Below are 16,928 nucleotides of genomic sequence, written 5' to 3' on the forward strand. Positions count from 1 at the left end.
GCTGAGTGAGGGGGAGAACAGATGCTGCAATTGTCACAGACTAAAGCTCAGTTGTCTCTTATGAACTGTGTATGTGTTTGAGTGGGTGGTCTCTGGCTGTAGATGTGTGTGAGGGGGCCGGCTGTGCGTGTGTGCATACGCGAGGTGTTTCTGTTTTTTTTTTGCATTGGAAGATTATTAGTGTGTACTTGTGTGTGCTTGTGTATGCACAAGCTAATTTGTGCGTGCGCTTTGTTTTACACGCATCAAACATCCATGCACATGTGCGGGGGAGCTGGAACACTATTGTGAATCTTAATTGATTCTCTTAGCAGGGACTCTCAAGGTTTCATTGTGCACAGATATTCCTACCAAAGCTATTTACAGCTATTCCCATGCACAACCTCCTCCAGCTTTGACTCCAAACCTTTCAGAGCAGATCTCAGGTGTTTCTCACCTGCATCCCGTGGAAGCCACCGTGTTCTCACTCTTCACTGTTTATTGTAGTATTAGACAGCGGTGGAAAGGACATTCACTGAAGTCCAACTTTGAGGTATTTTATGTTACTTTATACTTCCACTCCACCACATTTCAGAGGGAAATTGTACTTTCACATTTAATTTAACAGCTTTAGTTTAGTTGACACAGTGGATAATATAAAATGCTTTTAGAATACAAAACATTGTCAAAGATTAATCCATTGGTTTCCAACCTTTTTGGCTTTTGATGTCTTACAGAAAACAGTGTGTATTTGGGGTCCCTCTTAACTTCTCACATGGTTTCATTTCAATACATTTTCAAATGATCCAATATTTCCCCAAAACCAATGATTAGAGTCCAAAAAGACGAAACAGATTTCTGAATCTGAACTTTTTGAATCAGTATTTTTATATTGCTTTATTTGACTTTTTCCTCTGCACTGTGGCTGGACTGTAAAATGTACATACTCTATGCAATAACACCAGGAGCCAGTTGCACAGCTAACTTTAGGCTTTGACAAGTAGTAATACTGTAGGCGTTTGCTAAGCGCAGATTTTCACAGCATTAAATTAAAATGTTTTGCACCACACAGACTAGTTCTTATGCAGAGAATTGTTGTAGTTGTTACTAAATATTTAGACCCTGTAACTGCCAGGTGTGACTGTTGTAGCTTCTGCTAACACATTTAAGACAAAACATAACAGAGCTAATGGGATGTAGCTGACTCTTGATTAAATGCTGTTTAAGAATTATATAAACTGGAAAAATACACAATATACCTCAAATTACAAATCGTTGTACAGATATTTCCATCAGGAATTGCTAGAGAGCAAACACAGAGCTAAAAGATGGTGAATATTGGACTTAAATTTGCCAGGTGAACAGAAAAATGACTAAACAACTACATTTTTCTCTTTAATTGCTGGATGTGTGAATAAGCAACTGTTGCTAACAAGTTCGCCATATCAACTCAAAAGGTGATGATGCGTCAGCATTGCATATTAGACCATGTAATTTGAAATTTATGAACTAAGTTCTTGACAGTTCTTCAAAATCACTGCAAGGTGGTCATTTAAAAAGCATTTCACACTTCAGTCATCGTCACTGTTTTTGACAATATGTGATGATGATTTGCAATGAGGGTTTTAAAGATACTGAGGTCAACCCATTTGACAAAGGACGGAAATGAGGGTGATTGTGTGGCAGAGTGTGTAGTCACAGTCCTGATTTTAGCGGCAGTGCACCGCATCCAACAAAACACTCATTTGACCTTTTATCCGACTGAAAATGAAAGATCAAGGAAGAGGAAAAGAGGAAAAAATCAGACAAACTGTAACCTGTTTAAAATGACTGCAGATTGATGAGGTGGACACACATGCATGCACGCACACACACACACACACACACACAAAGGTACAGATCACAGGGGGGGGTAATCCATACTCAGATGGTAGACAGGAGAATGACCTTTACCAGTTTTGTCGTGACTCACTCTCACTGAGAGAATGTGCACTTCACTGAGAGTTTGTGTGTTTTGTACAGAGTTTAGGTTGTTAACTGTCATTTTAGCACAAGATGTTCAATCTTTAGTCAGATGTGCTTTTGGATGGGACCGAAGGGAAAACCCTGAGACTAATGATCTGCTCTGAATTCTGGAGAAGCTGCTGAGAGTTCAGCTCTCTCACAGGAAAACTCCCGCTCAGCATACTGTAATTAGGACGTGTGTGTGTGTGTGTGTGTGTGTGTGTGTGTGTGTGTGCGTGCGTGCGTGCATGTGTGTCTGCTTCCACAGTCTGATAAACAAATCCAGATTTTAAAATTAAACCATCTTCAGTGCACTCTTACCAATAGACACATCACTAAAAGCTATTTCTCTTTCTGTCACATATTCCTGTTCATGTGTTTGTCAGCTTGCATTAGCGTTTCCATTCAAACCCTCATTGTTAGTCGAGTGTACAAACAGTCGTGGTGCTCCAACCTGTGAGAGCAGGTGCGGTGTGCAAACAGCAAACTCTGCTGTGTCGAGCATTGTTCACTCTCTTTTGATTAGATCCAAAACAACACTCAGGCCTGCTGCTCTGGTGGCATAGCAAATGGCGCCTCTCCAGTATGTCATTCAGTTTGATTCATTTTCCATCAGCTTTCTGAGCAAACTAAAAAGCCTGCAGAAAATAGATTGAGCCTTGAATCACAAAACAAATTGTTCCTTGGCCTGAAATTATTTCCTAGATGTGATTTTGATTGAAGGTGCAAATGATTGTTTCAAATCTTTGATGTTATTTTTAAATATTTTCCAATTTACACCATGTAAACATGTTGTCTACTAGAACTTGCAGATGCAGATACCTGTTGCGCCAGTCAAAAACATGATGCATCACCAAGAACATATTTTAAAATATAATGTAATGTTATATTTGCTCTGTACCCTGATGATGTCATCAGAGTAACTTGAGTTCAGCTCGAGACAAATATTTGCATAATTTGAAATGTAGGATCCAGGGTTTTTTGAAGCTTGACTCACATTAGCAACTAAAAGTCAGGATATCTCTCTGTTGCACCGAATCTTTTTATGACCTGTAAGTCCCCCTTTAATGTCAGAGATTAAATGCCTGTTTTCATTTTAGCGGACACCTGAGACAATAAAAGAACTAAATCCAGTTGTATGACTGATAAAGTTGATTTTTATTGTTGTAATGCTTCTATTGAGTGTGAGTTAATTGAACGCAAGTACAAGTTACATTATTATTAGCAAAGTCATTCTAAGTCAGACCAGTTTTGTTTGAAAATATTAGCTTTGATGACAAGTTTCAGTGAATGAATGAATGAATGACTAAGTATGTGCGAAGTAAAATGGATGAATGAGACAGAAACTCCCTCCACGTTTTTCCTGTTAATGCCGTGCACTGTATTTAATGCCATCAGTCATTTAAGATTGATCAAGCATAATTAAAGAGGCTGTTTTTAGCAGATAAGAGGTGTAGAGTGTGAGGACCTCTTCCTCCTCTTCCTTTCTCCTCTCCTGCAGCTGTCTTATGAAATCTTTTCTAAATGAATGATCTTGTTGGCATCTTTTAATTAGCAGGGGGAGTCTGGACATTGAGTGACTCTTGCCTGGCATGTGGAAGTTGTCACTGTTCTCCTTGTTCTATCATCTTTTCTCTTAATCGTTCTTCCCACGCCAACTCTTCTTCCTCCTCCTCTTCCTCTTCCTTCTTGATTGACAGGATTATCAGGAGTCCACCCACCTGGAGCAGTTTGTGACCCGCTTCCTACTGAAGGAGACAACCAATCAGCTTCATTCACTTCAAAGCTCACTTGAGTGTGCCATGGAAACCACAGCTGAGCAGACTCGACAGGAGAAGTAAGAACAAACCTCTCTGGTCCCACTCACTCTCTCACACACACACAAACACACACAATTAGTCATTAAAATGTGGAGAAATTGTATTGTACAATGGCACCCATAATTACAGTTCTCACAGCTATTCTAACAGTTTTGTCCAAACTACACACACACAAATTTAGATCCCACATTTTAGACTTAAATGATGTGTTTATTCAAGGAACAACAACACAGGTTCTTACCCTGTTTTTGTTAAGACCATCTTAAGACCATCTGCTCTTCCCTGTAATCCAGGAGTTATCTTTACTCTGTTATTACTTGATCATACAATGTAAATTCTTATAGGGGGGCAAAGTGGAGGGAGCAAATTAAAGAGGGATTGTTAAATCCTGTGGGAAATAATGAACTCACAGGGTGAATCATCAACAACTCTGCAGCTCCATCCAACTCCACAGAGCACTTCAGCGTCTTTCAGCTTAATGCTTTGGTCTAAACTTTGTTGTTGTGGTTCACTACTTCATTACTCCCATCCTCAGCCATATTTCCAGTCACAGCAGGCAGCTCTCGTCAGAAAAAAAACACTGATAAAACTGATTGCACACAATACCAGCTCAGCGCCAAACAAAAGACAGACAAAGTTAGCGACTAGCTGGTGAACATAATGAGCATTTGGCAGCTAAAGAGCTAGAATATTACCTTCAAGAGTTGGTGGAGACCAAATCAGAGCTAAAAGGAGTGTGAATTACAGACTTACAGTCGTCAAGTGGACAGATGGATGCTAATGTTGCTCTGTGTCTGCTGGATGAGTACTTAGGGAACTGTTTGCTAATGTGTTCACCACATAGACTGTATGTAAAGATAGACGGCATGACAGCTCGCCAAAAATGAACTAATAGGTGTTTGCATGACAGATTAGACAATTAGACAGTTAGATGACCTTATCGTGATTATGATCTCATCATTAGCATGTTTACAAATGCACTGACTGATAATTAAACTCATTCTCCATGTGAAAAGAGACGACAGTTGATAATTAAAGGAGGTACTTGTTCTTTCAGGGCTCTCTCTGTGTGTGTGTGTGTGTGTACTTGATCAGTCTGCGTCTGCATTCAGATTTCAGGTATGCCTCTAGTGTGCTCAGTTCATTAGTCATGTAGATGACTCACCGGACTACAAGTGCATAAAATTTCATATACGGTGTGTGTGTGTGTGTGTGTGTGTGTGTGTGCGTGAACATGTACGTGGGTCTGACCCTGCAGGTAGGCTTAATGTTTGTGTTCATAGTTTATTTAAAGCACAGGTGGTGCAGCTCTCCCATCACCTGAGTTCACACTTGAGCTGCAACTTCAACTGCTGTGCACTGATTCGCTGCCAGCGTCCGCCAGCCCTCCACTCAAGAGAAACAAACATTGCTTATGATCATATGCCCTTGTTATTGTGTGACTTTGGCGTTTAAAAGTTAGGACAAACTAACAGCAGTAGACCAACCACTTCCAAGGGCTGTGAATTAAAATAGCTGTTTTTGTCAATGGAGTCTGGCAGCTTTGAACTGAGCTATATGGCGTCTGTTTCTGGTCAATCAGGAAGGATCTGACAGGTCTGTCTCTGTAGGGATCCATTCAGTAATGTTGTTAAATTCTTCAAATTAATAATTGCCTGGAAGATTTGCATTACAGTCATAGTAGCTCATTTGCAGCTGATCTGATGATCGACTGGACCAGTTCCAAAAGTCTTAGTACTAACCGCTCATTTTGAACCCAAAAAAGAATTAAAAATACCAGAGTTATCCTTTAAATTGATTCCTGTAGATTTTCTTGTGCTTTCTATCATATCCCTTCTCTCACCATGACCGAAGATGATGGGCTTAGATAATCGACATCTGAGTCAGAAAGACTCTTCTTCTCTTTCCTTACCTCTCCTCACCTCTTCTGAGTGTTTCTTCTCTCTTCCTCCCTCTCACATCATTTCAAAGTGTGACTCCCTCGCTCCCAGAGCAGCTACTCCTGCAGCATCCTTCCCTGAATTCCCCCGTGCATCTGAATGGAATCACTCTGCTCTTCCAAACATCTAGAGGATCTGGGTGTTTCTCTGGTGGCTTTAAATAGGTTTCTGTGGTCAGCTTTACAAGTGTGAAGAGGACAAACGGGAGCTCATATTCATAGATGCACGAAATGAACAGAAGAGCTTTTTATTCATAAGCTCTGTTGTTCATTTCAACAGTAATATTGGTGATTTGTTGTTAGTTCACCAACAAATATCCCCGGCCTTAACAATACAAACACTGTCAGTATTTCACTGATGATTTTCATTCATTTTCTGGCTTTAAAACTCAGTTTGAGTTGGAAGCAGAAAAGGTGAGACAGTGACAAAAAGGTCCTGAATCTCATTGCCGCCCTGCTAAGTCTGGCTGCTCATCTCTTAACCTCCTCTTCCTCCCTCTCAGTCAACAGATAGGCTGTGTGAGGAACATGACGATACAAGGCTGCTGATCTTTGCTCTATTACTGATCTCAGGCGATTTTTTACGATATATCACGATATTAGTGCTGTTGTATGAAGCAGCCACAATCTTCCTAACGAAACGTAAGTATCACTTTGCATGAGGCCTGGAAGCAGGAGGAAACATCTAACCTGGCTCTGTCAGGAAAAAGTCTGGCAACCAATAATGGCACATAATAAGTGGGGCATCATCTTTCAATCCTCTTCTCCTTAAGACATCCATGATGGACAAAGCCAGGCTAGACAGCTTCCAGTCCAGAGTCAAGCTAAGCCAACTGTCTCCTGGCCACAGCTCATTTATTTTACTTAACAAGAAAGAAAAATGTGCATTTCTCAAAATCTCTTTCTGTTCATTTAAATAGCCATCGAATAGACCTTCTAGATGGAGCCAGAGCCCATAGCTAAATTGAAAACAAGCAAGAGGGAAACGTTTTTGGTCTGTGGACTAAATTGTTATTATCCTGCAATGAACTGCGTTTATCTAAAACATGTAAACTTAACCTATTAAACATTGTTTATGGTAGTAAGTGTAAGTAATAAACCTGAAATTGTACAAAAAGAAGTTAGAAAGATTGGTGGAGAGTTTGTGCTTTCCAAAAAATAATTATCAACGTTTTTGCTTGGTCATTTGCATAAAACTCACATATACACACATAAACATGCACACGTGTATTCAACTGCACACACAGACACCCTGAGGTCTTCTCAAAATATCGGACCGAACAACTTGACAGCACTTAGATAAATCCTAGGTGATGTCACCCTGCGGCTGCATGCACCTTGTCCCTGGCATTAGCATCACTGTCAGACCGCCACAATGTACAAATTTAACGTAAGCCCAGGAACCTTAGGTCTTGCTAAATTTGTTCTCAGCTGACACATCTATTCATGAGATACCTGGTGCCTCTTAAATTGCAAAAAAAAATGTCGGTGGGAACATCAGGAAATATTGCAGAGACCTGAAATATTTTAAATGCACATCTCACTCCCTTGAAAATCACAAGTTATCCCTCTTTTTTGGCACAAATGAGTCTGTTTTTGAGGGTCAGTGGAGAGCAAATCCAAGCAAACAATCTCTTTTGTGGGACCCATCTGTTATATGCTGTGTGCAGTGCACCACAAAAACCACAGAACAGAAGATATCAGTGTTACATAGACTTTTAGCTGGAAGGAGAACAGTAAAAACAATTTTAAAAGAACATATGCTAAAATATTGTGATGTTTGAATGATTATCTCTGTGTTTTTGACTCCAGACAGGGACCGCTGAAGCCTGAGGTTTTGTCCATCCAGTGGTCGGGTCGTCGCTCCAATCGGAGGCTTCAGAGGAACAGCAGCCTCTCTCCCAACAACCCTCTCCTCAGTCTCGTCAATTCAGGTGGGTTTATACTATATGCTCTGCTGTCTGATGCCGAGGTTGTATAACTCAGCAGTGCCATGTTTCTGTTTCAGTGCATCCTGTTGTGTTTCACAGCACTCCACTCTTGGGTTATGTTGTCTTGTAGCTGCCAGCAGCAAAAAAGAGTCAGCGTGTCTCCACAGGCCAGAGAGCCGAGCACAGGAGGGGAGGGAATGTCATGTGGGTGTGAGAGAGAAACTGGTGTGAGAGACACAGAGAGAGAGAGAGAGAGAGAGATTTAAGGGGAGAGTTATGTTCTCATGTGTGTCAATCCAAAGCCGTTGAATACTTTGGCTGAGCTCAGGTGGAGCTTTGAGGTTGGGGGATGTGCATGTTTGTAGATGGTGAAACTAAGCTGACTGTGAGACCTCAGTCTCAAATCACCATGTGCTGTGACTGTGAATACACTCGCTCTGTAAGGACGAGGATCACTGAACACAAACTCAGTTCATGATATATGAAATAACATAACAGCAGCGCCACAGTTAGATAATCAGCCAAGCACGCCCCGGTTTGTGATGTACAAGTGAACCCGCCTGCAGTTTGTTGACTTGTGACGCCTCATTTGCAAGGTCACACTCTCTCTCATGTTTTGTCGATGTTATCATGCCTCCATACGGGAGAAAACCGTGGCTGGAGGCTTTATGTTTTCGGGTTTTCTGTCCAATCTCATTCTCTTGATCCAGACCTCTAGGTGTGAGTGTCTGGAGAAGCAAAATATTAAAACTTTGAGTGAAAGAGTTTGTAAATCGTCTCATCTTCTCAGAGTTCTAACAAGCTCAACGTTGGTATATCTGAGAGAGGATACTTATGGAACAAGATATGGTGCCCCTCATTACTAACACTGTTTTCCCTGTTGTTGGGTGGGTGTATAATATGCGATACATTTATAAGTAAAACTGCACTGAGTACATGAACTATACTGATAATTCCCTGGTGGAGGATCAGGGAAAGTTGTGTTTGTATCAGGGATGAGGTAAGATTTCACCAGCAATTGTCTCAAGTTCAGGGGATGTTCGTGCACTACTTTGAAAACATGGTAAACAGTAAATGGTCTGCACTTCTATTGCAACTTTCTTGTCATTTATGTCAGCTATGAATTTATTTTCAAGCAGTGGATCAGAGCTTAAAATGTGCCTGTATTTTTTGTTTAGTCTTTTCAAAATCTTTACCCACAGCTGAATATTTTAAAAACCACGTACGGAGGTTCATGAACTGACTGTCAAAGTTTTGAAAATTCCCTTGGACATTGCACCTGCACAATACCTCTTTAGTACAGAACTGAACAGGACGCTAGAGCCCATATCTGTGACGAGGATCAGCATCATATCTTATATAGCAAAGAAATGTATCCTGCTCAACTGGAACCAGCAAAGACCTCCAACATTTAGTCAATTCAAACAAACTTTGAACGACACATTACACCTGGAACAATGCACTTACACCTGAAAAAACCAGGGGGACATTTTTCTGTGAACATGGGAGCTTATGGGCCTTTGACCCCTTTTCCAGTCTATTCAGACTAGCCTTGATTACAGGCCTCAAAGCTTTTCTATTGATTGGCATGATTGTGCATTGCATTACATGAAAGGAAATGCCCTCTGGGACACCGCCACTATTCTATTATTCAGTATAATAGTAATAATACTATTATAGTATTCAGTTGAAACAATCGATGGAGGAGAATGTGTTTAAAATAGTCGATTTATGCAGCACCTTTCATCCCTTTGCCTTTGTACTTTACTCTTTCTGTCTGAAATCCATCCTCTGTGCGTCTCTGCCTCTGCACTAGGTGTTTATGATGAAGACAGCCAGTGGATAATCCAGGTCAACAGACTGCAGAAGCTTATCGACCGTCTAGAGCAAAAGGTGACTTCCTCCCATTCAACCCCTCCATACTCTCCTCTCCTTCCTGCCTTCGTCTTCTTCTTCTCTTCTCCTGTTATATTTACCTCTGTCTGTGCCATCTGGTCTTAACATCACTCTCTTAAATTACCTACAAATCGTGGCAAACAGACTTACAACAATATCAACAAATTAACTCAACCCAACAACACCCTCCCACATATAAACACATTCACATATGTGCAGCAGGGCCATATAGGCGGTCGCCTAGAGCGCCAGCTGCTGGAGGGGCGCTGCCGGTAATAATTTGCATCCGCCCCCCGTCCGTCCGCTGCTGTTGAGACGCGCACGCATTTTGGTTGATTTGGTTATTTTATGCGATCAATCAGTCACTCATTTCTATTTCCTATCATCTTTATTAGTTAATTTTTTTTTTATCATTGTATAGTTTTATTTGTACATTTTGATGTCTGCAATCTTTAGTTCTTGTTTATTTTATTACTTTTTGGATCATTTATTGACTTGCACATTAATGGTAAATCAGTAGGTCCCAACCCTGGGAGTTGGGATCTCTCCAAGGGATTCAAAAAATAAATCTGAGGAGCCCTGAAATAATTACTAAAAAGAAAGTAGAAAAAACATATTTCTCTTGTGTCTTCTGATCTTCCTCTTTTTATTGTAAATTACTGGCTTATTGACTTTTTCATGTTTTTCATATGATACAAGCAAAGAAATCCAGTGGTCAGTTTTAAGAAGTTTAACTAGAGATGCAAATTCAGAAGTATGTGCTGTTGAATTAACTGAATGAGTCACTAATCAGGTGGCACACGTATGTTTTTGCTCTTGTCCTGCAGGAGATTCGTCTGGAGCCAGTCGAGGAGGAAGTCCTCGAGAGCAAATCAGTGAGTTTCAGAGTGACTTTTATCGACTTGTCTTCTGTTTCGCTGCAGTGACCACTCTGTGTCTCTGTTCTCACATGGTGGAGTAATGACTGAAAGGGAGGCCACGCTGATGATAACCACTCAGTAGTTGTCATAGCAACAGCAGGGATGTAACTTGACTGAGGCGTATTGCGCTCTTCCTCTACACTGTCGCCTTAATCTTTAATCTCTCTATTTAAAGCTCAATAGTCCGTTTTTAAGACATCTAGATCTATTAGATCTATTAGAGTGAGTATGTCAAGTTACGTGAATATTTCTTTCAGCTATCCATGTGTGTAACCTACTGACAAACCAAATGTCCTCTGGGCTTGTGTGAGTGTGTTTCAGCTATGCATACAAAGTGTGCAGGTGTTTATGTGCACGATATCGCTCCCTGTTTAACCACAGCGTCCACATGCCAAAGCCAATGCGGACTGTTATTTCCACCCAAGCATCATATCACTCATTTCATGGCTGAGAAACTCTCAATAGCTGACAAGTGACTCACTGACAATGACAGCAGACCAGCACAAACACTCGCAGTAGGATTTCTCTCCAGTGGGAGCGTCCCTCATCATAGACACATGAAGAGGAGGAAGAACGTTTATAGTAAAAAGGAGGTTGATTCCAAAACAATTATTGCCAGTATTATTATTATTATTAGAAAATGTTTCACTAACTAGATATTTTAAGACCTTGGCTGCTAAATATTGTTGATGATGTACACCCATACTGTATGTTATTGTAATTTTAGATAACATTGTAAATACAAGGTTTATGTAACAGATATGATCATAATGTCTAATCCTCTCGTGAAGGGAGGCATGCGAAGTATGGCCACTGTGCCTCATTTTGCTCCAGGCTATTCAAACAAAGCAGTCCAATAAACCTCAAACATCTGAATTAAAACACAAACACAGTCTGAATTTAACAGGTTTAGCTTGTTTGACCAAAACAGTTTTATGTCTCACAAACAAACACAAATATTCTGACAGAAATGGTGTGCTGAACAGAGATTTTTACTCTAAGGCAACTTTATTTATTTATTTCATTAGAAATAGACTTAACATTTTTCAATATACTTAAACCAACAAACTCTAATAAAATTCTTTTAAATGTCTTGTGACAAAGGGATTTGATTGCCTTTATTTCCTGTATGAATGATTTCAGAGGTTTGATCCACTAAAGGCGTTTGTTTTTCTCACCCTGAGGTTGGGCCATGATTGTTTAATCACCGGCAGATCTGTTACTCAAGTGTGGCCTATATATCAGCGCCTGTGTGCTACTCCTGTTGTTGATCTTGAAGAAAAAACACCACACTAATAAAAGAGAAATGCACAAAGTGTGTCACCATGAAAAATGTCACTTTTCATATATGATATGTTATAAGACAAGCCCTCAGTGTGTGAAATATAATGTTTCTATAGCTGCAAACAACAATCATTCATTACTGATTCATCTGCTATTATTTTTTTATGAAACTCCTGCCTGAGTCTCCACAAACCAAAGAGATTTAAAAGAGAGAAAAGCATGAAAATCCTCTGATTGGACAAGCTGCAGCCAAGGAATGGTTCATAAGAAATCATTAATTTCACATGTATCCAGAAGTATCATAGCACAGTCGCACAAATGAAACCATGCATATGAATATTACATGGCCCTGTCATGTGTCATTACTGGCTCGATGCAGACGTGCCAGCTTGTGTGTGAATTAATCAATATGTAATTGGTGTGTCACTGGGAATAAATGTGCTGCCAAAGGAAAACCAGTAATGACCCACAGCGCAAGACTGATGTGCAATGGTGTGACTGTGTTTATGTGTGTGTTTACATGCATGAGTGCATGTGTCTCCTACTGTGTGTGTGTGTGTGTGTGTTTCTCCCAAATTAGCCATTGAATGAGTCCTGAGGCATTTTATCAGTCACACACACACACACACACACCTCAGACCAACGGGCAGACCATTCACTTCCTGTTTACATCAACATCTCTGCCTCTGTCAACAACTCCTCATCAGCCGGAGGAAATGATTAGCAGACTTTCTATTGTCGTGGCCGTACGAGGTTTCACGAGGTATACGAGTTTCATGTCAGTCTTCACTGTCATGTTCTGATCCCGCTGTGGCACAAAGGCTGGCTAATTTCTAAAGAAACTGATGCCAGGACATTGAAGAAATGATATCATAAATCGTATTACAAAAGCTCCCCCGTGGTCACATCACAGTCCTGCACAGTCACCAGTTTTCTGGTGACACATCGAGTCAATGTGAAACCCTGCCAGAAGATTTCTGAATGTCCTCCTGCTCCGTCAGACCCACCAGGAGCAAATCCTGACCTTCTGGCTCTGCGTGACCTTACATGTGTGTGTGTGTGTGTGTGTGTGTGTATGTGTGTGTTTTGTCTTTACAGCACATCCTGGTAGTCCAGAGGCAGCTCTCTGTGCTGGAAGAGGAGCTGGAGGAGTTTCGTTTGGCTCTCAGACAGTACATGGAGTGTGCCTGCGCCCAGACTGGATGTCTACAGTAAGTTTATGTTCTCTTTGTTCATATTGTCTCAAAGATTTACTTTACCAAAGATTTACCAGTCCCCACAGAAAAGGAAATTTAACATTTGCTGATGCTACACTGAAAATACACTTTTGCTTTATATATATTCCTGAATATATTGCTTCCATTTGTTAAGAATATGAAACAAAACACATCTACGTCTTTATGCCTTCAACATAATGGACCCTTTAGTTTACTACATTGTGTCATGGTGCACTCAGTAGCTCTTTTTTGCTGTTGATTTTGTTTTTAAAAAGACAATTTTTTAGGCAGGCAGGAAACAAAGAGAAAAAGACAGAGATGTTTTGTTACATATGCTGATTTCAAATCAAGGATGAACGTGTTCATATGCTATCAATAGCTTGCTTGCTCTGCCCTGACAGTTGTTTTGTGGATGTTTAATGAAATAAAAATATTGGTGATCAGTTGTCAAGAGTATGTGAGGAGGTATGTCCATTAACTACAAAGTTGTCTGTAATCTTTAAGGAACTGTAGACAAAATATAGCCATGAGTGATGTTAATGTATCTGTAGCATATTGTAAAGGATAGTGGCCTTTTTACAGTGGAGGATCTCTAAATGTTTGATTTATATAATAACCCCACAGAGAAATCTTCATGAGATTATGAGCAAAGTTGAATTGATTGTGAAACTGTAAAATAGAAACACTGCCGTCAGTGAAATGGCCGTAAGAGTTCTCGTCTCTCCAGTGAAAACTGAAGACATCCTCTGGCTCTTTACCCTAGCGTTAGACCACAACACATCAGGCCAGTGGATGAAAGAACAATTACATTTTAAGATTTCAAACATAAGCTTTGTCTCACTTGACGCTTTGCTGCAAACTTCAGCTCTGATAGTAACGTGTGCATGCTTTGTCCTGACCATTTCTCTAAGCACTCTGTCATGTTTGCTCATTTCCGAGTTCAAATGAGACTAAAGCCTCTGACAAAACACTATACAGCATAATCATGATGTGAGGGGGAGGCCACAGAATTATTTGACAGATTCACACCGCCTGCTCCCAGTCAGTGTGGGAAACAATTCAGCCAGAGAGGCTGTGCTGGGGGACATGATGTAGCACACTAATTAGTGATTGCATGACTTGTGCTCTCTCTCTTGTTTTGCATCTGACAGCATCGCTGTTCAGCGGCTGGCAAATGAATCACGCTTCATTCTCTATGAATTCTGGGAGCACAACAACGTGTGGAAGAAGTAAGTATTCGCCTGCACCGTATGTATTGCGACTAATGTACCGTAGCCTGTTTGAATAAACCCCAAATTATTCTCTGTGCTCAATTTGAACTTGCTGAGAGAAGGTCTGGTTCACGCTGGGCTTAGTGACAATGTACTCTGTGAAGCTTTAATGACGCTAATGTAATACATGAGTGTCACTACAACAGGAACCTCAATGGGAGCAGAGCAACATCAGGCCTTAATTACTCATCCTGAAATGTGCTGCTGTGTCTTTCAGGATAAATGATCATATTCAGAGGGGAAGATAATAATATATCAAAAAAATAAATAAAATGAGTTAGTCAATTTTCCTCTTGTGGTAAATTTAGTTTTTTGAAATTTTTTGGCATCTTTTAATCACTTGGCATGAAGAAAAGGGGATATTTATTACACTGACAGGCAGGTATATAAGACAGTGGCATTGGAAATATTTGTAGATCAGGCAGCATTTTCTGACTTGATGTTGGAGAAAGAACTTTAGAAGAAACAGACACTTCTGATATAACAATTATATATTTTTAGGCTGCTCTTTAGCTGTATAGTTTGTAGAGTTTTAATTTGTTGACTGATAACTGATAATAAACCAGCAGAGCTGTTTAATGAATAAGATGTTTTACAAACAACTGAGGACATATTTATGCAGTTCATCCACAATCCGTTAGTGAATCTCTTTGTTTTGTCCAGTCACCTGCAGACCAACTACAGTAAGACCTTCCAGAGGGGGAATGTGGACTTCCTGGAAACTCCTGAGATCATAACCACCATGCTGGTTCCTGGTGAGGACATTCATTACAGCTCCTGGTCTGATTCTCCACTCACGTCACACACAAACCTATCACATCTAATGAGATAAAGATAGCTTTCAACAGACTGATCTTACACTTCTAGAGCGTAAACTCTTCACCTCAGATGGCCTTTTGTAGGTCTATCGTTAATCACAAAGACATACTGTGCAGACAAATTATCCTCAAACCCTCAGAATTTGATTTTAAATCCTAATCGGTGTGCCAAAGTTTCCAGAGATACCAAAAGGTCGTGCTGGGAGGTCTTTGATTTGAGTATTTCACCCCGTAAATGTGACAAATGTTCAATGAAATGCTGTATTAAGCAGATAAAGCTTGAAGGCTCATTTTCAAAAAGAACTGAAAAAACTGACCACAGTACCTCATACACCCCCACTTCAAAAAATCCAAACTATCCCTTTAAGAAACATACTTCATTCATTTTAGTTGATATCTATGGTATCAAATTCAATAACGTTCAAGCTGTGTAATTTTAGTCTTGTAACAAGTGACATGGATCATGCATTCATTTTTTTAAGGTTTACTTTCTTTTCTTTTCTTTGTTTTTTTATCCAGTAAAACTGGATAAACAATGTGTCTAGTTTTAAAGCTAATTATTATGTAAAATCACATTTAACAGTCAGACAATCATCTCACTCTTCCAGATAAACTCAAATGTTTAAGACTTCACTCTCCTTTTCTTTAATAATAAGTCTGCTCTTGTCCACCTTTTGCCGTCTTTCCAGCATTTACTGCCTAAGCAATTGTCTTTCCCTTCATTACTGCAATACATTGATCTTTATTCTACTATTCTGTCAAGCATCATTACCAGCCTACATAACCACTCAGAAGCAGAGCAGGGAGCAGTGCTAAATAAATTTGTCAAGAGCACAAACCACACACAGCAAGCAGAGGAGAACATGTTCACTGTCTAATTGATTGGGGTCATTTTTCGGGGTCAGTAAATGCTTATTTTTTTCCTTCTCCATCTCCTCCGCAGCTTCATGGTGGGTCCTCAACAACAACTGAAAGTGGACCCTTCATAGGCCGTCACCGATGGGTGCAGAGAACAAACGGTCACCTGTCAACACACCAGGAAGTCCACAAACATTCACACACACTCACAAACACTGACACACACACAAACTCAATACAACTTGTGAAGTCATGGTGATTAGTATCGATTTTATGACCTCCATGTTCCTTCATAGTTAGGTGGTAGCTGAAACAGCCCACATGTGTGTTTTGTTTACACTCCTAGACGACGCTCTGACGTCCTAAAAGCAATGACCTCGTCAGACGGACGCCCATCTGATGATCTGACATCATCACTGTGTTTGACGTGACATCATCTGCAGCCCAGGGTAGATCACAAGAGCTGAAGCGTGCTGTGAATGTGCACAGCGAACATGTGCGTGTGTGTGTGTGTGAGAGAGAGAGAGAGAGAGAGAGAGAGAGAGAGAGAGAGAGAGAGAGAGGGAGAGAGAGAGGGAGAGAAATAGAGGGAAGGACAGATATAATAGTATCAACTGTAGCAGCTCTGGGGAGCTCATTAAACCATCATTCAGTTGTTTCTGTATTCAATGCATCAAATTGAGATAAAAAATCTGTTGGTCATAAATAAAGATGATATATTGTTGTGTATGCCATGTGTTTCTCCACCTTTTTATCTCTGGTTATTACTGTGTTTGTCAGTTTGTCTACCAGCAGGACATCTAGAGATCAAAAGTTACAGATCTCCTTAATAAAAGAGAAGGGCCAAGAGCCCCTGAGAGGGGCAATTGCTGAGAGTTTTGTGCTTATCCAAATATGAATTTATGCCCCCACGAGCATAAGTGTTGGATGGACTTGACTCCTGCTTCCACTAGTATGTTGATTTAACTTATAATTAAAGTGACAAGAATAA

General features: G+C 40.3%; 1 protein-coding gene across 1 annotated transcript in view; it reads left to right on the forward strand.

Moving 5' to 3' along the window:
• necab1 (N-terminal EF-hand calcium binding protein 1) overlaps positions 1 to 16,387 on the forward strand; it is a 31,783-nt gene extending 15,396 nt beyond the window's left edge. The window contains exons 6-13 of the mRNA XM_070846925.1: positions 3,684 to 3,820; positions 7,555 to 7,676; positions 9,490 to 9,566; positions 10,397 to 10,444; positions 12,872 to 12,984; positions 14,142 to 14,219; positions 14,925 to 15,016; positions 16,023 to 16,387. Of these exons, the coding sequence (XP_070703026.1) occupies positions 3,684 to 3,820; positions 7,555 to 7,676; positions 9,490 to 9,566; positions 10,397 to 10,444; positions 12,872 to 12,984; positions 14,142 to 14,219; positions 14,925 to 15,016; positions 16,023 to 16,051 (696 nt within the window). The 3' untranslated portion in view covers positions 16,052 to 16,387. The remainder of the gene's footprint in view (positions 1 to 3,683; positions 3,821 to 7,554; positions 7,677 to 9,489; positions 9,567 to 10,396; positions 10,445 to 12,871; positions 12,985 to 14,141; positions 14,220 to 14,924; positions 15,017 to 16,022) is intronic.
• Positions 16,388 to 16,928: the final 541 nt, after the last annotated feature.

Source organism: Pempheris klunzingeri, chromosome 16 (assembly GCF_042242105.1).
Source record: "Pempheris klunzingeri isolate RE-2024b chromosome 16, fPemKlu1.hap1, whole genome shotgun sequence".
In the NCBI taxonomy this organism is placed as follows: Eukaryota; Metazoa; Chordata; class Actinopteri; order Acropomatiformes; family Pempheridae; genus Pempheris; species Pempheris klunzingeri.